We start from the raw sequence: 21,034 nt of genomic DNA, 5'->3' as shown, positions 1-21,034 counted from the left end.
GAAAAATACACTAAATTTTGTTTCATGTGGATGAGCTAATGAAGCCATGCTACAGCATGGCTCATACATTCTGTTATCAAAAAAAGCATCCTTCAGATTAGATTTTAAATCGTTACACTGATTTTGTGGTAATGCAGTGGCCCTTTCTTGTATCAAAATTTAAGAACAGACACAAAGGCTAGAAGTATAAAGTTATATACTTCACCGTTCTTTTTCTTAATATGAGTAATGATTGTTGTGATAAACATCTTGTTCTTTGCATTGGCTGCTTCCTTTTGGTTTTTTTATATTTGTTTAAAAAAAAAAACTCCTTACAATTAAATTGGAAGTAATACTAAAAATACACACTTATTTTTTATACATCTGAAGTAATTAGCTTTTTGGAAAGTTGTAAAATATATGTTCACATTCTGGGTAAATGCACAACTGTTCGTGGGTTTCCTGAGAGCTGCTCATTAGACTTGGATATGTAACTCGACAAGAATGATTATTCTTCAAGAATATAGTTTTTTTCCTTTGTCCTAGATATGGAGATCAATGATTTCTAGTGGGTTTTGTGGAAATTGCTCCTTTCCTTGTGGATCTGTGAAGCTTATTTTTCTGAAATGTCCATTCTGTCGAGCATTTGGGAAACTCCTGAAAAAAGTTAAGAAACAAGCTGAATAAGATAGACATTTCCAAAGAAAGACCTTGCTTGTGTCTAGAATTAGGTCTGGTCTAAGCACACCTTTGTTATTACTATATCGGATTAGAAAAGGATATAGTTAAAGCAGTACAACATCCAAACTTGTATGCTCGTGTAATAGTGCTTATATTGATATATCGTAGTTAGACTAATCTTCAGTCTACAATACATTGTAGTTTTATTTTCTAGTCTTTTATCTTTCTTGGTATAGATTTTTGTTGTTTCCCTTAAATCTTTTTATATCTAGTTTTTAAAGATTTACTGATTAGTAGGTAAAGTTTGTAACACAATGTAAACCCCAACACGGTGTAAAAATATATTGTACTTTGAACATACTTGATTTTAATGATGATTATACCAGTATGGCATAAACACACATAACTGGTAATTGTGTTACTGTAATTGAATGGATTTTGCTGTTGTACGTTTTGGATTCACTCCAAATGAAGTAATACTTTAAAAATGCTGAGTCAGATTTATACAGATGATGGTGCTTGAAATGGATCACAAGAGGCACAATCCAGACAATCTGGCACATATCTTTCCTTTCATTATAAGTAACTTGCTCTGTAATTGATTAAAGCCAGGAAACTATTACATTGGAGAAGAAAAGTACTCTAAGTAGAAAGCAAATTTTGAGTAGAGAAGGAATACGAAAATACTGCTAATGCATGTAACAACACTGAGATTGAGAACTTCTACCACTAATGTATAAACGTAAACTTTCTTTGGGAAATATCTGAAAGCAAAGTGATTTATAGGTCTAGACAGAAATATTTTATATCTGTAATGAGAAGATGAAGATGCTGCCAACATATAAGGTCTGCAGTTGATTCTAAATACAGACCAATAGGATGTGGGTAAAGTGATCTCCCTGACTCTCCAGAAAAAGAACAAAGCCTATAGGTCTGGTGACACTTAAATAATAGTTGAGCTGCTGGTCACTATACTATTTCTAATCAGGGGAGAAGCTTTAATCTCTTGGATAGAGAATTTTGACAGATCTACAGTGAAGGGAAACCACTGAACAGCTGTTTTAAATAAAGACTTCTTTTTAATTCTGATCAGTATTTTGAGTTGCTAAAGATGGTTTCCTTATTCTTTATGGATGGTGAGCATATGGAAAATGAAAGTATTATAGTAGTCTTGTGGAGGAATTCATAGGTGACCACGTGTACACAATTAATAAATTTGGACTAAGAAAGTTATCACCCATCTGCCACTCTCCAGTGGCTTTTGCCACACCCCTCTTCTGCATCATAACATGTGCCCTCATCTGCCCCACAGCTCCATTTTCCCCTTCCTGGCTACCGTTGCAACCAGTTCCAACCAGCTCTACCTGCTCCTCTTCCCTTCTCCACCCAATCTTCCCCCCTCCTTCTGTCAGCACAAATGTAGCTCCCACATCCATATCTTCCTCCTCACCTCTGGTGACATGTGCCTCAGCCCTCACCTATCCCCACCTCTCCACCTCCCATCACATCTGCCCTCTCTCACCACCATTCCTAATCTCATGCCCATCTCCTTCTCTGCCCCCCAGCACCTTCCCCTTCTTTTGCTGTCTCTGGAACACCTGCTCCATATCTAAAAAGATCTGTCATCTGTGATCCTCTTCATATCTTGCCTCTAGCTCCTAGCTCTCACGGATCCCTTCATCTGACACTGCTTCTGCAGCTGCCTGGTCTTACAAAGGTGCTGCCCTGGATCAGACCATGATTTGGGTTATTGGGCTTCTCTTTCATTCTTGCTGCTTTGACCCCCCCCCCCCCTTCAAACATCACTGCATCAGACTCTTCTCTCCTTTTGCCCTCCATGTTGCTTGCCATCTACTGTCCATCCAACTCCTCCCCATCAGCCTTCCTCTGATTTCGACTTCAGGTTCTCTCTTCCTCTACTCTCAGTCTCCAGCGCTCATCCTCTGTGACTTCACCTTTCATGTGGAGGGCCCCTCTGACTCTTTAGCTGCACATTTGCTCACCCTCACCTCTTCAGCCAACCTGCAGCCTCGTTCAGCTCTTATTGTTCACCTAAAGACTTGGTCTTTACCAAGCATTGCTCTCTCTTTGATATCTGTTGCTGAGTTCTCCCTCTCCAGCCATCATCTGGTCTCTTTCAGCATTGCTCATCAGCCACCTTCCTCACACCTTGTCACTTGGCCTTTGTCATTTTTTCAGTCCGTCAACACCGATGACTCCTTGTCTGCTCTCAGCCCTCTCTTCCTTTTCTTCCGTTGATATGGTTGTTAATACTCTCTATTCTTCATTCTCCTCCACCCTTGAGTCTTTTGCCCAACTCTTTAATCACAAAGTTCACCCTTCCCTGGCTCCCCCTTCCCCCTCTTTCTCCTTCCCCCCCTCCCCCCAGCCCCCAAGAGCAGTTTCCTTTGCTCCTGTGGTCACGCTGCAGAGCTTCTCTGATGGAAATTCTGTGACCAGGCTGATTTCCTCTGCTGCAGATTTGTTCTGTCCTCTTTCAATTCTGCCATCTTCCTAGCTAAACAATTCTACTTCTCCAACTTAATTGAATGCATGTCCTCAATCCCAGCTGCCTTTTTGGCACATTTGATTTGCTCCTCAACCCTTATTTCATCCTGCCTCTACTTCTTTCTCTGCACAAGATCTTGACTTCTTTTTTTTGTCAGGAGAAAGTTGACAAAATATGACATGATCTTATCTTCCCCCTTCTATAATTTTCATGTCATCATCTTCCCTCTCTCAGGTGCAGAAGTTTCTCAACTGCTCTCCTCCTTGAACTTCTCCACTTGCATCAGCGACCCATCCCATCTCCTTATCCCCTTCATGCCTACTCTCATGCCAACCTCTGTCTTCTCCTTCTGTCTCTTTCCCTCACAATACAAACTTGCTTTAATCTCTCCCATCATAAAAAACAAGTAAATCCACCCTTGACACCACTTGCCTTTCCAGCTAGCATCCCAGTTCCCTTCTCCCTTTCATCTCTAAGCTCGTTAAACATGCTGTCAGCAATCCCTGGCTGGAGTTCCTCTCCTCCAGTTCCACTCTAAACCCTCTGCAATCTGGCTTCTGCCTCCATTGAAACTGTTCTCTCCAAAGTGTCTAATGGCCTCCTCAAAGCCAAAGTTCAGAACCAGTACTCCATATTCATCCATGATCTTTCAGCTGCCTTTGACACAGTCCACGATGCTCTTCTTTGAAATCTTTACTTCCCTTGGCTTCTGTGACTTTGTCCTCTCTTGGTTCTCCCCTATATCTCAAATTGTTCCTTCAATGTGTCCTTTGGAGGATCCTCCTCATCCGCCATCCAGTTTTCTGTGGGGGTTTCAGAGAACACTGTCCTTGATCCCGTCTCTTTCTTTATTCCTTGTCTCTATGTAATCTTGTCCACAAATCCAAATTCAAGTGCCATTTCTATGCAGATGATTCACGTATCTACCTCTCTACTCCAGTCCTGTCTCCTTCTGTGCATACTAAAATCTCAGTCTGTCTCTGACATTTCCTCATGGATGTCTAGCTGTAAGTGCAAGCTCAACATGGTTAAAACAGAGCTCAGAATCTTCCTTCCCACACACACTTTTCTCAGTCACTGTGGGCAGCACCCCATCTTGTCTGTCACTCAGGCCCATAACCTGGGCATCCTCTTCACCTTGGGTCTCTGTCTAGGTCTTCACATCTGTTCTGTGTCTAAATCTTGCAGATTCTTTTTGTTAACATCTCTAAGATACGGCATTTCCAATCCATCCACACAGCTAAAATGGTTATCCAGGCTCTCATTGTCTTGCATCTCAATTACTGCAACATCCTTTTCTCTGGTCTTGACAAATGCATTCTTTCCTCCACTCAGTCTATTCAGAATGTTGCTGCAAAGATTATTCTCTAGCCTGTATCTTTGAATCTCTCTGTTGGCTTCTCTTTCTCTATTGCATCAAATACAAAGTGCTTATCTTCGTTTTCAAGGCCCTTCAGTACATATCCACTATCATTCACTGTTGAGATGTTGGTTTCCACCTCCATCAGTCAATGATATCAGCCTCCATCACCCACTTACTACATTTTCAAATGAGCACCATTATGCTCTCCTGCATGCCCCTCATGCTGGGGAGGTGCTCTTCATAAACATCCATAAAGCAAACTTGTTCTCCTCCTCCACATCCCTCCTTATAACTCTCCTTTGCCATGATGCCTACAAAAAACTTGACAATGGTTAGGCTGCTGGCTTCCAGAGACCACTGTCTTTCACACTGACCAATATTGCCTCCTTGTTTCCTTGTATTCCCCTATTGATTTATCTGTATCCATCTGTTGTATCTTATCTTATACTTACGTTGTAAGCTCGTTGGAGCAGGGACAATCTTTTTGATTTGTTTGTACAGCACCTAGCACAGTGGGATCCATGACTAAGGCATGTAGGTACTCTGATGATATAAATAATATCGCACTATCAGGGAGGGAGATGTAATTGGAAAGAATATTAAAAACTGGAGATATATTCTGTCTGCCTCTCAACCATCCCATCATCTCCACTTCCTCAGCGTGTTTGCTTACCCTTTTAAATTACACAATTTTACTATATCATCTGTATAAAATAAAACTAGGGCTGTCAAGTGATTAAACAAAATTAATTGTAATTAATCGCACTGTTAAACAATAATAGAATACCATTTATTTAAATATTTTTGGATGTTTTTCTACATTTTCAAATATATTGATTTCAATTACAACACAGAATACAAAGTATACAGTGCTCACTTTATATTATTATTTTTATTAGAAATATTTGCACTGTAAAAAACAAAAGAAATAGTATTTTTAATTCACCTAATAAAAGTACTGTAGTGCAATCTCATTATCATGAAAGTTGAATTTACAAATGTAGAATTATGTACCAAAAAAAACTGCATTCAGAAATAAAACAGTGTAAAACTTTAGATCCTACTCAGTCCTACTTCTTGTTTAGCCAATCGCTCAGACAAACAAGTTTGTTTACACTTGCAGGAGATAATGCTGCCTGCTTCTTGTTTACAATGTCACCTGAAAGTGAGAACAGGCATTTACATGGCACTGTTGTAGCAGGCATTGTAAGATATTTAAGTGCCAGATGTGCTAAAGATTCATATGTCTCTTCATGCTTCATCCAACATTCCAGAGGACATGCTGATGACAGGTTCAATAACAATCCAAAGCAGTGCGGATCAACTCATGTTCATTTTAATAATCTGAGTCGGAGACCACCAATACAAGGTTGATTTTTTTTTTTCCTTTGTGGTTCGGCTTCTGTCGTTTCTGCATTGGAGTGTTGCTCTTTTAAGACTTCTGAACGCATGCTCCACACCTCATCCCTCTCAGATTTTGGAAGGCACTTCAGAGTCTTTAACCTTGGGTTGAGTGCTGTAGCTATCTTTAGAAATCTCACATTGGTACCTTCTTTGTGTTTTGTCAAATCTGCAGCAAAAGTGTTCTTAAAATGAACAACATGTGCTGGGTCATCATCCGAGACTGCTATAACATGAAATGTATGGCAGAACGGGGTAAAACAGAGCCAGAGACATACCAGTTCTTCCCCAAGGAGTTCAGTCACAAATTTAATTAACGCATTATTTTTTTTAAAGAGCATCATCAGCATGGAAATATGTCCTCTGGAATGGTGGCCGAAACATGAAGGGGCATATGAATGTTTAGCATTCCCATGTGAACTTCTATTCTCACTTTCTGGTGACATTGCAAATAAGAAGTGGGTAGCATTATATCCTGTAAATGTAAACAAACTTATTTGTCTTAGTGATTGGCTGAATAAGAAGTAGGGCTGAATGGACTTGTAGACTCTAAAGTTTTGCATTGTTTTGTTTTTGAATGCAGTTATGTAAGAAAAAAAAAATCTACATTTGTAAGTTGCATTTACACGATAAAGAGATTGCACTACAGTACTTGTATGAGGTGAACTGAAAAGTACTATTTCTTTTGATTATCATTTTTACAGTGCAAATATTTGTAATAAAAAAATAAAGTGAGCAGTGTACACACACTTTGTATTCTGTGTTGTAATTGAAACCAATATATTTGAAAATGTAGAAAAACATCTAAACATATGTAATAAATTTCAATTGGTATTCTATTGTTTAACATTGCGATTAAAACTGCAGTTAATCGCGATTAATTTTTAAATTCGTGATTAATTTTTTGGAGTTAATTGCTTGAGTTAACTGCAATTAATTCACAGTCCTAAATAAAACCTTTGCATATAGAGTTCTGATCTTGTGAGGTACTGACTAACCCAACTCCCAGTAAGGTCAGAACTACAAAAGCTTGTTTGAGACCCTTAAGATTAAGAATCCTAATTAGACCAATTTACCCTGTGTATTTATTCAGATTTTTTAAGTAAGCAACTAAACTGGGGTAATTTCTTGATTCAGATGAGCTGACACAAGCTTCTGAATTTAATTGGAAGGGAGGAAGGTAGCAGCAGCAATCAAGCAAACTCTGTTTTAAATGTATCTATTGCTGTATGTTGGTGTAGAAAAAAGATCAAGGAATGTATTCAAAAAAACTTGGGAAGTAATTGAATATCTTCTATATAGATGTTCTGTAATATTGTACATTCAGTTACAATTAAATTTTAGGCATTTGACACAATTGTTCAGATTAATACAATGTTTCTCTACTTGATTATATTTTATTCCAGTCATTTTCTAAGTAAGAATAATTTTGGATTATATGAGTGACTGTCAGAATAAATATAGTCTTATTTTTGTTTACACAGATGGGAATCTCTGCCATGCTGATGTCTCTCTTTTTGGAGAGCCTACTGAGTTTGAATACTTGCGGAAGGTGCTGTTTGAATATATGATGGGCCGTGAGACTAAGGTATGGAATACTGTATGCAGTGATTTGACATGTGGTTTGGATTAGAATTGAATTTCTCACTCTTGCTGTGTAGGATTTGATCACCGTGTGTTTGCTATTAATGGAATGCTGTGACGGTAGCAGATAGTGTGTAAAGAACAGGGTTTCAGTCCTGTTCGGAGTATGAATGATAGATCTTTGTTGTGTTTTGTTTTGTTTTTTCTTGTGAACCTTATGATGTTGTTTTGACACCAAATTCCAGCAATAACTATTGTATTGAACCATATCTTGTGACTAGTTCTGAAGTTTCAGAAGCATCTTCCCCAAAACCCCAAGTACCCTATTTCACAAGGGCATGAATCTTTTGTGGGTGGTGTTTTTGTTATTTTTTGAGGTATTTTGAGTAAGAGAAGAGTGACTGAAAGCCAACTTTTTCAGTGTAGAATGTCAGCTGGTGAAATCCTCCTTTGTTGGAATTCTGAATAACTAGTGTGAGTAGCTATATGTAGAAATTGGTTTCGTTTGAAAGAGATAATGTCATAAGTTTTATCATCTAAGCAAGATGTTTGTATTATTTAGATGAAAATCTTTCCTTCCTAGGGCTAAATACAGCTATCTATAATACTTCCACTCTTCCAGTTACATCTTTCAGATGGGGATAATGTTAAGCACTACAGCTCTCAGTATTTCATTAGAATTCTAAATGAATCATATTTGTTCTAAAGTGTATTGTTAGATGTAATGGGTGTGGTTTGACATTTTACAAACAAGCACAGTAAGCTGCTAAAGCAACTTCAGCCTAGCTCTGAGACGGAAGCAGACAAAAATCCTGCAATTTGATTAACATGTCTGCATTCAATGAAGCCTAATTTGAAACATCTCTAGACTAATTTTAACGTTTAAACTATGTCTAGTAAGGCTTCAGTTACGTGTGTTACTGATTAAAACTGTTTCTTGTTAAGTGTCCAAAATATCACTGTACTTAAATTGGGACTTTGAAATTGCAAATGTGAGTAGTTTGGGAGTAGTAACACATTAAAGCTAAGCTTAAGGCTTGTCTACACTGGCAATTTACAGCGCTGCAACTTTCTCGCTCAGGGGGGTAAAAAACCACCCCCCTGAGCACAGCAAGTTTCAGTGCTGTAAAGCGCCAGTGTAGACAGTGCCCCAGCGCTGGGAGCCACGCCTCTCGTGGACGTGGTTTTTTAGAGCTCTGGAAGAGCTCTCTCCCAATGCTGCGCTGCGACCACACAAGCCACGTTAAAGCGCGGTAGCGCTTTAGTGTTGCCAGTGTAGACTAGCCCTGAGTTTCAGCAATCTTTCTAGGAAGGGAAGAAACCACAGAAGTTGTGGGAGTAAAAGTGAATAGCCATATATATTGCTTGTGATCTGAAGTAAGAACAAAATTCTCATGGGCCGTGCAATCTGCATTACTATATAGACATTAAAGTAGATTGATTTTAGGGGTCTGGCTTCCATTTGGGGTGCAAGTTGCTTCATTTAAAAAAAACAAACAAAACAAAAACAACCACCTTCTGAAAGTTACATCCTCTCACAACCAAAGACAGAGTTAGAAGCCGTTCTTGGAGGTGGTTTTCTAAGATTGTATACACATCCAAAATGAAAATAAATTGCGCTGAAGTGCTGTCTAGCTCTTAGACTTGCTTAAGAAGGAATTATTTTTATTTTAAGTGAGAGAGGCATTTTATTCAATTCAAATAAATGAATGGAGAGAGACATTTTCAAAGGTTTTAAAAATTTGGTAGCTACTTTTAGATTTGATAGGTGATGGAAAATTGTAACGCAGCTTTTTGCAAGTGTCTGTGCTCTTTCTTTAGTATTCATAGTTATTTGGTTGTCTGTTAGCACCAAAGAATCAAGGTAGCAGGACTAACAGAGCATACACAAAATTTAAAGAAGTGATAAATTTCTGGGACAGCCCATGCTTTCCTCTCTAACAATTCAGATACAGTAGTAATGGGGTTGATTTATATGTTTGAAAGCTAACCATGAAAATTAAACTGTTAATAAGGTAAAAATCGAATGAAACCTGACATTCTCATTAAACGCAGCCATGTTCTAGTTGTCTCCTCACTTGTGCTTCAGAAAGTACATGTAGTTATACCCTTTTGCAAGGAAGTCTCATCTATTCAGTTTGCGTTAACCATGAACTCTATGCTGATAAAAATCTCTCTCCCACTCCTGTGTGGCTTCTCTCCATCTAAACCCATGTCTCAGCCTGGTTTCTTTGACCGCTGCTTCTGGATGGCTTGCAGGCAATTTAATATGGCCAAGCATTTAATTTTTCTTTCTCTCCAAAATCCACACCCCACATTTTTTGTTAAGTTGATAACATCCTCCCTGTCACCCAGGCTTGCAACCCAGGAATCATCTTTGACTCATCTGCTCTTCATATCAGGCAGTATCCAATTCCTACCTCCCTTTCGTCTGCAACATCTCTAAGATCTAATCTTTTATATGTATCCAGACAGCAAAATGTCATCCAGGCCCTAGACATCCCCTGTCTTTTTTTTACTGCAACCTCACCTTCCTCTTCCTTTGCCACTTCTATCACTCCCCCCCGCCGTCCCAGATAATGTAGCAGCTAAGACCTTCTTGGCCCATTGATATGATCATGCTCACCCCTTCTTAGAATTTATGCACTGCTTCACATTCAAATTGTGCTTACTTTCATAACGCTACATAACACCCCCTGCCTACTTAATTAACCTAGTCTCATTTCCACATTGCAACCTACCATCACTTTGCTAATGATACACAGTGTCCAAATTGCTCACCTTGCTCATAATCACCTATGCACTTTTTGCATATCATCCCTTTCTGTGGAATGGCTTCCACTAAGTGGTTTGCCAAGCCATTAGTCAAATCCCACCTTGTGAACACCAGCATAGAAATGGATCTTAAGTGAATTATCTAAGACATTTTATTTTATATAAATAAATGTATATATCATATATGTGCACTTAATAATGTATATTTCATATGTATAAGTACTTGTTCAAACTACAAAAATGAATTGTTCAGTCACACTACACACACGTTTGAGTAACCAATGTAATTTAACTGTCTTCCTACCCTACTTAATCTCGTGCCACTTTACTGTGTCATGTGAAATTACAGTGTACATTTTTCTGGGAATGCACCTTGTTAAGTTTATCAGTACTGTGAGATGCATAGCACACTCTGTGGTGCAGTAGAATAATGTTCTTAACTACCATGTGAATAACTGAATTAACCAAATATAGTTATACTGCATCTTTAGGACGTTGTGTTGAAGTTTTGTTTGTCAAGCACGGTAAAAGCCCAGTTCTTACAGAAATCTAGAGCATTGCTTTTACAGATGCTGAGACTCACAATTCCAGTATACAATTTGGAGACTGTTCTAGAGTCAAAATGCCAGTCTCTGTGTTGTTTGTCTGCCTCCGATGTGTGCAATTCATGTGTTGGTTACAGAGGCTGCTTTGCAAATATTGAAATGGAAGGGTGGTCTGTCATAATAATTCCAGATTTTGTTGATTTCCAGCCTGTATTTCTGAATTAGTTAGATGCATGCAGAGCTCTCGGGGAACCTAGACATATTTTTCACTGTTACTGGCTTGTACACTTAAGCATGGCAGGTGGATAGCCTTGGCAATCATACTGAATCGTGTAGCAACAAATAGGGAATTGTGTGACAGTAAGGAACAGTTATATGCAGCTTTGTGGTGAAATTTGTGGGTTCTGCTTGTGAGGAGCAATATTGTTCAACTATAGAGTGCCTTGATATCTTTAAGAAATAGCCATTCATGAAACTGTTTAAGATATTGTCTATTCGCAAGGACATTTGTAAATACTCTATGCTCCTTGAAAGAATTGGCAGGAAGTAGGAATGTAAACAATCAGCTATTTTATTAGAACTTTTTTCTGTGTATGTGGGTATGAAAGGTAGGGATTATTATGATGCTTCACATGGATTTTTCTAGAAAAATATAGTCAAGGTAATAAAGGCATAATCAGGTAAATACTTTGTAAAGCGTATAGTCTTAAATTCCAAAATGATTGTAAGTTTCATTCACACTATTTGCAATCATATGGACCTGAACAAATTTTATTTCTGAATTTCCCTGGTGACTGCAAGAACTTGAAGAATTTCAAGGCAATGCTAGTGATAAATTACAAAACATACATTTTCAAGAAAGAAGGCTTTAAGAACGTTTATTTGATTTGGCATGTACATATTTGTATTTTCATATAGTATTTGCAATGCATGTATATTTTTTTAACTTGTGCATACCATTGTGTCCTGTTGAAATTAATAGTGAGGGCTTCAGAGGTAGCTGTCCTGTAAGTGTGGGTGTACATTCAGAGTTCATTGCTTCGTGATCTTTCAGTCTTAAGTGGTGAATGAGGGGTTTGACAAGAGAAATTAGAAAAGTTTTTGGTGCTGATTTATGTTATCAGAGATGTTCCTCAATATCTTTCAGCAGTTCTCAAACTGGGTTGGGACCCCAAAGTGCATCACAACCCTGTTTTAATGGGGTCGCCAAGACTGGCATTAGACTTGTTGGGGCCTGGGCCAAAGCTGAAGCCTGAACCCCGGGGCCAAAGCCCAAGGGCTTCAAATGTGAATGACAGGGCTCAGGTTACAAGCTCTCCGCCTGGGGCTGAAGCTCTTGGACTTTGGCTTTGGGCCCCCACCCAGGGCAGTGTAGCTCGGCTTTGGCCCCTCTGCCTGGGGTGGTGGGGCTGGGCGGGCTCAGGCTTCGGTCCCCACTCCTGGGGTCATGTAGTAATTTTTGTTGTCAGAAGGGGGTCATGGTGCGATGAAGTCTGAGAACCTCTGAGTTTGAATCATGAACGGTAAATAGCTTAAATTAAGCTGATTGAACAGAACAGTTAGCAAGGGGAATTCTTTCAGCTTTATAGCTAGGTAGAAGCTATATGTAAATATACATGAGATGAATTAATCTGGACTACCCTTTCACCTTTATGATGGTTGTGGTCAATTATGTCCTCCAGTTGCTTCATTATTGTTACTGCTGTCTCCTCTTCGCACAGTGATCTGTGCGGAGCTGGTGGGAAACAATAGCAGTAGATGGGCAGCAATCTTGTCACCACTGCATTGTGTGAGAGCTGCAAGTATGATTCTCATAGCACATTCTCCTAGAGCTGTACCTACAGCTGTTGCAGCATGTGGGAAAGCAGCTGACATTTCCTGCGAAACCACCTGACCACCTATATTCACCCATGTTCCTACGCCTTCTTCCCCCTTACCTTCTGTTGTTGCTGACCAAAATGACAATGGAAGCGTTGGTCCTGTTTCAGGTGGGAGTATGTTGGTGGCTAAAACATTCAAATGAGAGCCGTAATCCTGGCTCTGCCACCTAATGTGTAACTATTGATATGACCTTTTCTGTTTTGTTTTCCACGTACAAAATAGAGGTGATTCTTACCTATCTCATACAGGTGTGGTTATAAGCTGAATTAACATTAATGCTTTCTAGTTATGACTCCTTTCATAAGAGAATGTCAGAGCACTTTGCTGTATCAGTGCCTCGTACTACACACCTGTCAATAAAGTTTCCACAAATGAAGTTCTGCAGTTAATCTTGGAACCTGCTTGTGCACTAGCTTATTCGTCTGGATTTGTTTTACAAGATGCCAGGCTGATGTGAATGCAGTTGAGCTATTTCATGTGACTACAAAAATGTATCTTGCAGTGACATACAGATTCGATGGTTTATAGGAAGAGATCTCCGGAAGGGTTGAATCTTTCTTTTTCAGCAGTAGTCAGTTGTGCCATTTTGTGAAAGAGGTTAACGTGTTTGAGCTTTGTGCTTACTACTGAGCTTATATTGTTGTCTGGAAGCAGCAGTTTGTGATCATATAAACTGAAGATTCTTCCATAAAATTCACATAACATGCCATCTGTCAAGCAAATGAGATGTGCATGTCTGACTCTTTTTGCAATGGCTTCCATTGACATTACTAAAAACATACAGCACTTGGATAAATGAATAAATTTGTAACGGTTAAACAGCTGTTTAATCTTTTCTTATGCATGTTAAGTTACTTATCGACCATTCACTTTTTTTTTTTAGACAATGGCAAAGGTTATAACCACAGTGCTGAAGTTCCCAGCCGACCAAACTCAGAAGATCTTAGAACGAGAAGATGCTCGACCATTGGTAAGCCTTATAAGTAGACTGGACATATAAACTTGGGCTGCTAGACATAGGTGGGTGAAACTTGGTTGTTTAACACCCCTCCCTTCCTCAGGAGAATTTCCCATTGTAGAAGAAGGCTTGAGTTTATGACAAAAGAAAAAAGTAAGGGCCTTGTCTCCACTAATACGTCCCGCCATTGGTCTAGTACTGGAGCAGCTCCACTGGTGATAGTGACAATGGGAGCACTGTGTAGCCAGTGTGTAGGCATTTTTGCCACTGTGCCATCTGTCCTTACTAAAAGCAAAAATGGTAACAACTCCTGTGCTTACTTGGCTTTGCTTGGGGTACAATAGCAAAGTTCTCCTGATAGAGCTTTCCCCTAGAACAGCAGAGGGGGAAAAGCGATGAATACAGCCGGTATAGATGCATCCTTGATGTAGAGTAGAATGCCTTTTTAAATTGACAACAAACATGGAAAGCCTGCTCAGCTCTCCCATTATGGGATATGTCACGTAAGCATAGAGAAGTCTAGATTTTGCTGGGGGACAAAATAAAACTCATACTATACTAGTGTCTTTAATAGCTCTTCAGGGCTAGATTTTCAGTTATTTAAGGCATTGAGGAGCGCTTTGCTTTACAAAAAGATTTCCAAGTAGATGAATTGCAAGACCAGGAGCAGAGTACTTTATGCTCTCAGGGAAGCAAGATCTAGTTCTAATCAGAAAAAGCACTCATAGAATCATAGAATATCAGGGTTGGAAGGGACCTCAGGAGGTCATCTAGTCCAACCCCCTGCTCAAAGCAGGACCAATCCCCAATTAAATCCTTGCACGATCGTTATTTATAAGTGTAAAAGGCATTTTATTAATTGAAAGGCTGTGAAAATATTTTCTCTACACAATATCTGAACTCAGTAGGATCATTCCTGTTTTTGTGGGCCAGTAAAATAAATAGTTAAGAATTTATTGTAGCTTGTACTTCCCCAGTTGGTCTTGTTACTTCTCTCTCTACTGGTCTTGGCTATCTCTGATCATTTTAGAGACAGATAAGATTATTATTTTAGGTAGTTGTATGTTTCACTTTACGAAATCACACAAACACGTTGACCTCTTTGAAGCAAACTTTAAAAAAATCTTCAGTTACTGTTAACATAGAGTTGAACACAACAAGCAAAATTATAGATTTTTGTTAGAAGGGGTGTTAAAGGTGTTTTGTTTGAAGGAAACTATAATGTAAAAGCAACATTGGTATTGATAAGTATTCTAGTCCAGACAAGGCTCTTGGCCAGTCCATCCCAATCTCCAAATATTTATTGAAACTCGTAAAACAAAAAGAGTGTAACTTCCTCTCCCAGCTCAGCAGTCCTTGCACTGAAAGTGTCTGCACCCTGTTGTCTGAAATTATTAGCACCATGCTTGTCTTCAAAGGTAATTTAATCGAATATTAAAAGAAATAACTCTTACCTTTTTAACCACCTCCCAAGCCTTCAAAATTAAACATTTCTAACCAGTTTGTTATTCTTTTTATTAGCTTATTACTCTGCCTGGAGTAGCACCTATTTAGATATTTACTCAACTTTTTGATGTACTTGTGTGTAAGAGATAAACAGATTTAGGCTGCTGGGATTAGACTAAACTATCCAAGCATATTATTATTAATAATCAGTTGATGTAGGGCTTCTCCCTATTTCATAATAGAGTGATGGTGGTATTTGAAAAACATTTATTAAACACTTAAATTTCCTTTCTAGTGGTATAAATTGTCTAAATTAGAGCATCAACGTACATTTTTAAAACAAGTTGGAATGCTTTGATTCATCTGATAAGGAAAAATCTGATCTTCCTATTAACTTTTGCCTGAAATATTTACAGATTATAAAAGTGTAAATTGTCAACTTGTTTTATTTCAGTAGCAAAACACATTTACACTGTAGTAAGTTAAGGATACTTCTCAGTTTTATTTACCATTTTAGTGCCTGATCTTTTCCTTACCTATACAATGGGCATATATCTTAGAGTTTCTCCTGAAACTTTTTATAAACAAATCACAGATAAATTGACTTGGGATATTGACCTTGGTACATTAGTATTTACTTCAGTGTTGTTTCTGTCTAATCCTCTCAGCCTCATATGTAAGCACAAGATGTCCACTGAGCTCAAATTTGTGCTATTAATAAAATATTCCAATAAGGTGTTTTTCTTCCTGGCTTTGTAGTTTACCTCACCTCGCAGTGGTATCTTCTGAATATTCCCATCAGTCTGTGCTTAGTTAGCATGTGGGTGAGTGAAGCCTAATATGTGTATTGTGTTTTATTTGAAGGTCAAATTTATAGCATGCGATTAATTATCCTTCTACTAGATTTTTATTTCTCTCTTCCCTGGTTTTGTTCATAATTACGGAATGCTCTTTGCACGACAAGCTCGTAATATACCCCTAAACTAACTGTTTATCTTATTTTGCTTTACAAAGTTAAGTTTGTAAGAAGTAAGCCTCAGTTTCAAGATTAATATATTTTCTGATCAGAGGACAGTTTGCATCTTTTCAGATACTGATTCAGAGCTGTACAAACCTCAGATATGTCAAAAGGGAGTAGAAAAAGATTCTTAATCAAATAGCCTGTAATATAAAATATATTTAACTTGGCTTTATTCTATTTGTGCTTTTATCATTTTCTGGGCTTCTTACTTGAATAAGCAAATAGGTAAGTCAAATTACTGGAATATGCTCACTTACTTTGGTGCTTAAAATGGATCCATATGCCATATAAAATTCAAAAGGATTCCTAATTTAATGAAATACTTAAAAATGAAATATTGCATACATAGGCCCTGATCCAGTAAGGCACTTAAGCTTGTGCTTAACTTCAAGTTGGCTTCAAATTAGACTTCAAACCTACTTAAAGTTCAGCACGTACTTTAGTATTTTGCTGCTTCAGAGCCATGGGTTGGTGGTAACAAGATGACAAAGCAAAGAGGGGGAGGAAAGACCTTTTTGATTGGGGATGTCACAATATTTGTTATTACAGAATTTGTTACAAATTAGTTTGGCTTCATTAATGAACCTGTGCGCAAATAGCTCTAGTGTTAGAGACCAAGTGGTTGGGTTGGTTTACAATGAAGAGGGTGCATCAGACTACTCAAAGTAAAAATTAAAACAATAATGATCCACAGTAATAGGACATGGAGGTAAATAGTCACAACTTTCTACATAATCTAATCTGATTAGCACTCTGATTTAAAATGTATAATATTTCGAAACAAATTCTGTGGGACATGCTGAGCTTGCTTTAATTTTTTTTCTCTCTTAAAACTTAAACCAGACACAACTTAGGTGCAGAATATATCTTTGAGTTCTATAAAGAGGGAAATCTGTTCCTCTCTACCGGTCCTTAAAGTTTCTACTCTTATCCTTATTTCATACTCTCTTAAATGTTGCATTCTACGCCCAGTTTTTATTCCTGGTCCTTACTTTTCTGGGATATTAGCGTCAACTGACTTTTCCTTTGCCATGGCTGAAAATGGTTGAGGTTTCAGTATCGACAGGCTAAACTTACTTTCAACCCCATTATAGAAAGCGTGATTGAGATGTAATCCCTGTTACTCTTTCTGTTTTGTCCCTTCTATCAGTAAAACAGTTTTCAGCATCATTTAGGAGGAGCAAAGAAGGGGCTTGATGCTGACCATGGTGTCAGCAACAGGTCATTTTCCTAACGTAAATGAGGCCTGCACATGTAAATCTTATACAATCTAGTAAAATCTCATTGCAAGAGTAAATTGTGCAGTCCTCGTTTTTCAAAGCTTTAATGGATTCTGACAGTTTATTACCCCCCAAATATGACATTCTTGCCGCCAGACAACTTATGATCAAGGTGATGCTGACTGCATTGCAAATGTGAGATGTACACTTCTTGATTAGGTAGAAGGGATTTATGTCCATGATTGGCCAAGGCAGGAATTGTTTTGAGGTGGGGTATTGTTACTTTCCTGTCATTTTAACTAGAGGTCTTGATAGGAAAGAAGGGGGAATAACATTTTGTCTCATTATAAAACTCAGTTTTGTATTTTACTTAACTAGGCATGATGCTCAGATGCAGTATGTAGTTTCCAGTGGGGTCTTATCTTTTACTCATCTTCTCAGTTGTGTTGACTGAAATATACAGAAAGTGAATTACTTGCCCAAGATCACAGAATAAATCGAGTCATTCAGCCTGACCTCAAATCCAAGCTCCTTCTGTCTCCTATTGCTTTTCTCCAGCAATCAGATTCAATTGCTCTCCTGATTTATTTATTTTAATACCAAAAGTGCTTGTAATTTTCTCTTCACAATGTAACATTCATTAACTTGCCTTTACTTTCTTTTTTTTTTTTCCTCCCTAGTCATGGCTACGACCATCTTGAAGAAATGGTGATAGTAAGGTCTTATGACAATGCTGCTTAGAAATACATTCATATCTCTGTTCTCCGTTGAGAATGGACAAGAGGAAAAACTATTATTCAGGGTCCCAAATGGAGCAGTAAGACTGGGGAAATCAACACACACTTTGGACCGTGAATATCGTTAAAACTGCCTTGAGAAGAGATGCTAATCAGTGGTTATCTGGTGAGGAGTCTTTTTTCCCCCTCATATTGAATACTGTCTTCTATTTTGTGTTAAAGGTTATTTTTTTAAAAGGGAGAAAAAAGACTGTAACCTAGAAAGACTTTGCCCCGCTCTTGTATCTCAGTACAGGTTTCACTGGGTGTTTTTAAGAGTTGAACTTAACAGGTTGTCTCTTCTATTTATTTTTGATTTCTTGACTGACTGAATGAATTGTGCAATACATTTTTGGGTGGGTAGCAGTTAGTGGGTGATTCCTGGTGAATTAGGCCATTTGTTTGAATATTTTCTTCCAATTTGATCTTTTGATTGTTTGCTAAAGGCCATTTCTTTAAGCTTTTGCTTACAATAAATCCAAATTTTAGTACCTCATGTATTTACTCTTAGCTTTTGTACTTATATTTTCTGGAGAAGAAATACACTACTGTAAATTGTAAATAGTTAATACATAACTGTATCATATGCTGATCTGTGACTGGCAATGCTAATCTGGCAGGAGCTGAGATGAAATAAAGTTTTATTTACTATACAGTTTTGGAATTGCGTGTATTTTTTATACTATACATATTTTTGTAATGAGGAGCAACTCTGTTCTTGACCACCGACAAGACCCTAAGGCAACATTTGCTTGGAATGTTTACAACCTAAGGCCGTGATTCTTCAAAGACTCACTTAACTTCAGGCATGTAAGTAATTAATGGAGCCACTCCAATGCATAAGTCTTTGGAGGATCATAGCATCAATGACAGACATAGAAAACATGATGAACTGGAAAGTAAGAGAGTCACTTGGTATATTTTGTTATACCCATAGGGTTATTGGAATGCAAAAAGGAGCTTGATCCTCTAAACCCTCATCCAAGTATCCTCATATGGGTAAAGATCAATTGTCCTCTATTTATAGGGGTATCAGGCACAGTACGGTAGATCCGGATGAAGGTGAAACTTAACACCCACACTTCCCCATCCCAAGTGTTTATAGTTGTGGGAATAATTCTCATCTGTAATCTGCCAATTAGTTTCTCTCTGCTAGTATTACCTCTAACGTTCCATGCATATAGATAACTTCAGATTTTTATTTGTTTATTAGTTAACCGCCACTATAAGATACACACCATTTTACTTGCCAGAGCACTATTTGCTCCATGGCCCAAGATGGGACAATCCTCAGTCCTGTACCAACAATGGGTAAGAGCTGATTGCTTGTGATGCATCAAGACTACAAAAAAAGAGATTTAAACCATACTTGACAGCTGCCATGTAGAATGCCAGCAATACAAGATGCACATTGGAAGCCCTGTTAGACTGACATATCAGACCTCATATAAGGTAAAGTTATTTTCTAAAAACTTAGTTTTTTTACTTTCCCTTCAAGACGTCTATAGCTGGACACACAATAATTAAAGAATTCTGATGTTACACCTAGAGTAAACCAATAATTTTGTACACTGCCTAAAATATTTCTAAAACACATCATACAGCACCTACCACTGTGGGTCCTGCTCCATGGCTGCGGCTCCTTGGCACTACCATAATAGAAATAACATACAGAATAAATGATGGTGTAGAAGGAGGATTTTAATGGCATCAGTTTGGGGTGGTCTCGTAGCTTCATCGTTCCTGAGTAATGCGGAAAATGTGTAATTCTCACGCTCACGGGTGGGACGCAGTGCATGCTTTCCAACATAAGCAACGTAGTGCAGTAGTTCAGGGCAGAAAATGAAAAGTGGCTTTTTTTCACCTTGGGGGAATTTTTATAGGGCAGAATGTAATTGCCCACAGTTGGAATTAAGCCCAAATCCTTTGAATATTAAATAATTCTGTGGGAAAATACTATGAGATCTTTAATGACCCCAACTGGTCAGAGGATCTGTTTTAATCTCATCTGAGAGTATGACATTAGAAATGGAGATGCATACCTTACCTATGAAATAAAAACCTAGAATACACTGACACATTTCCACATTACAAACAAATGAATGGGAGAGAAGATCAGTACCTCATTGGTTTGGTTTTGACAAGTGAATTTTTAGGGTTAAACAAAACATTTAAATACATCCTTACAATGTTTTCTGGAGTTGAGTAGTCCTTTTTAATAGCCTTGAAAGATATTACTGAGGATTCTTATTCAACTAAAGAAATCGGTGGCAAAATGTTTGCAGGTAGAAGGAGACCCTGTTATGGGGTGTTTAGTTGCAAGAAATGCTCTTTGCATTCAGTTCATCTTCAAAATTTTGTACCCTAGTGCAATTAAGAAAACAGCGGAGATCATTCCATAGAGTTCAGTATTGTAGTGCTCTTTAGATAGTTAGTGATGTCCAGAAGAGATCTTGAATCCTTCTCTTTTGATCCTGAACAATCAAACATGATATGAATAGAAGAGAGCATTTCCATGTTGCTTGCTGTGATCAAGCTCTGATACTCAAACACCCAAAGGCAAATATCTCCAACTCTTCTGTCACCAATAGACACTCTGACTCCACTGCTGCTTCCCTTTGTTCTTTATGAGCTTTTTCTTCTTTGACTGTATATGATACGCTTGATACTTTCTCACAGAAACTCTTTTAGTAGTTTCTCTTTTAAGAGTCTTTTTTGGCTTTCTCTACTGTATGTTCTGCATTGTGTATGGTAATCTTGTTCCCCAGAATACTGGCTGATGTTCATCAGCAACCTTGAATAGATTTCAGATTTGTACGTGTGGATCTGTAGAATGTATGTTCTATTCTTTCTTGGCTGGCCTTCTAGGGGTTTGTATAATTTTGCTATCAATAC

The 21,034-nt window shown here is 38.1% G+C and overlaps 1 protein-coding gene across 3 annotated transcripts in view; it reads left to right on the top strand.

Annotated features, from left to right (window-relative positions):
• GOLGA4 (golgin A4) overlaps positions 1–18,733 on the top strand; it is a 103,082-nt gene extending 84,349 nt beyond the window's left edge. Inside the window, exons 23-26 of one of the 3 annotated variants that reach the window (XM_074945394.1) lie at positions 7,418–7,521; positions 13,602–13,688; positions 15,882–15,946; positions 18,044–18,733. In XM_074945394.1, the coding sequence (XP_074801495.1) occupies positions 7,418–7,521; positions 13,602–13,688; positions 15,882–15,911 (221 nt within the window). In that variant the 3' untranslated portion in view covers positions 15,912–15,946; positions 18,044–18,733. The remainder of the gene's footprint in view (positions 1–7,417; positions 7,522–13,601; positions 13,689–15,881; positions 15,947–18,043) is intronic. The other 2 variants (XM_074945396.1, XM_074945395.1) reach the window with 2 other exon arrangements.
• Positions 18,734–21,034: the final 2,301 nt, after the last annotated feature.

This window comes from Natator depressus, chromosome 2, assembly GCF_965152275.1.
Source record: "Natator depressus isolate rNatDep1 chromosome 2, rNatDep2.hap1, whole genome shotgun sequence".
NCBI classification, from domain to species: Eukaryota; Metazoa; Chordata; order Testudines; family Cheloniidae; genus Natator; species Natator depressus.
The sequence above is the reverse complement of the archived record's forward strand: the minus strand, read 5'-3'. Positions and strand labels throughout refer to the sequence as shown.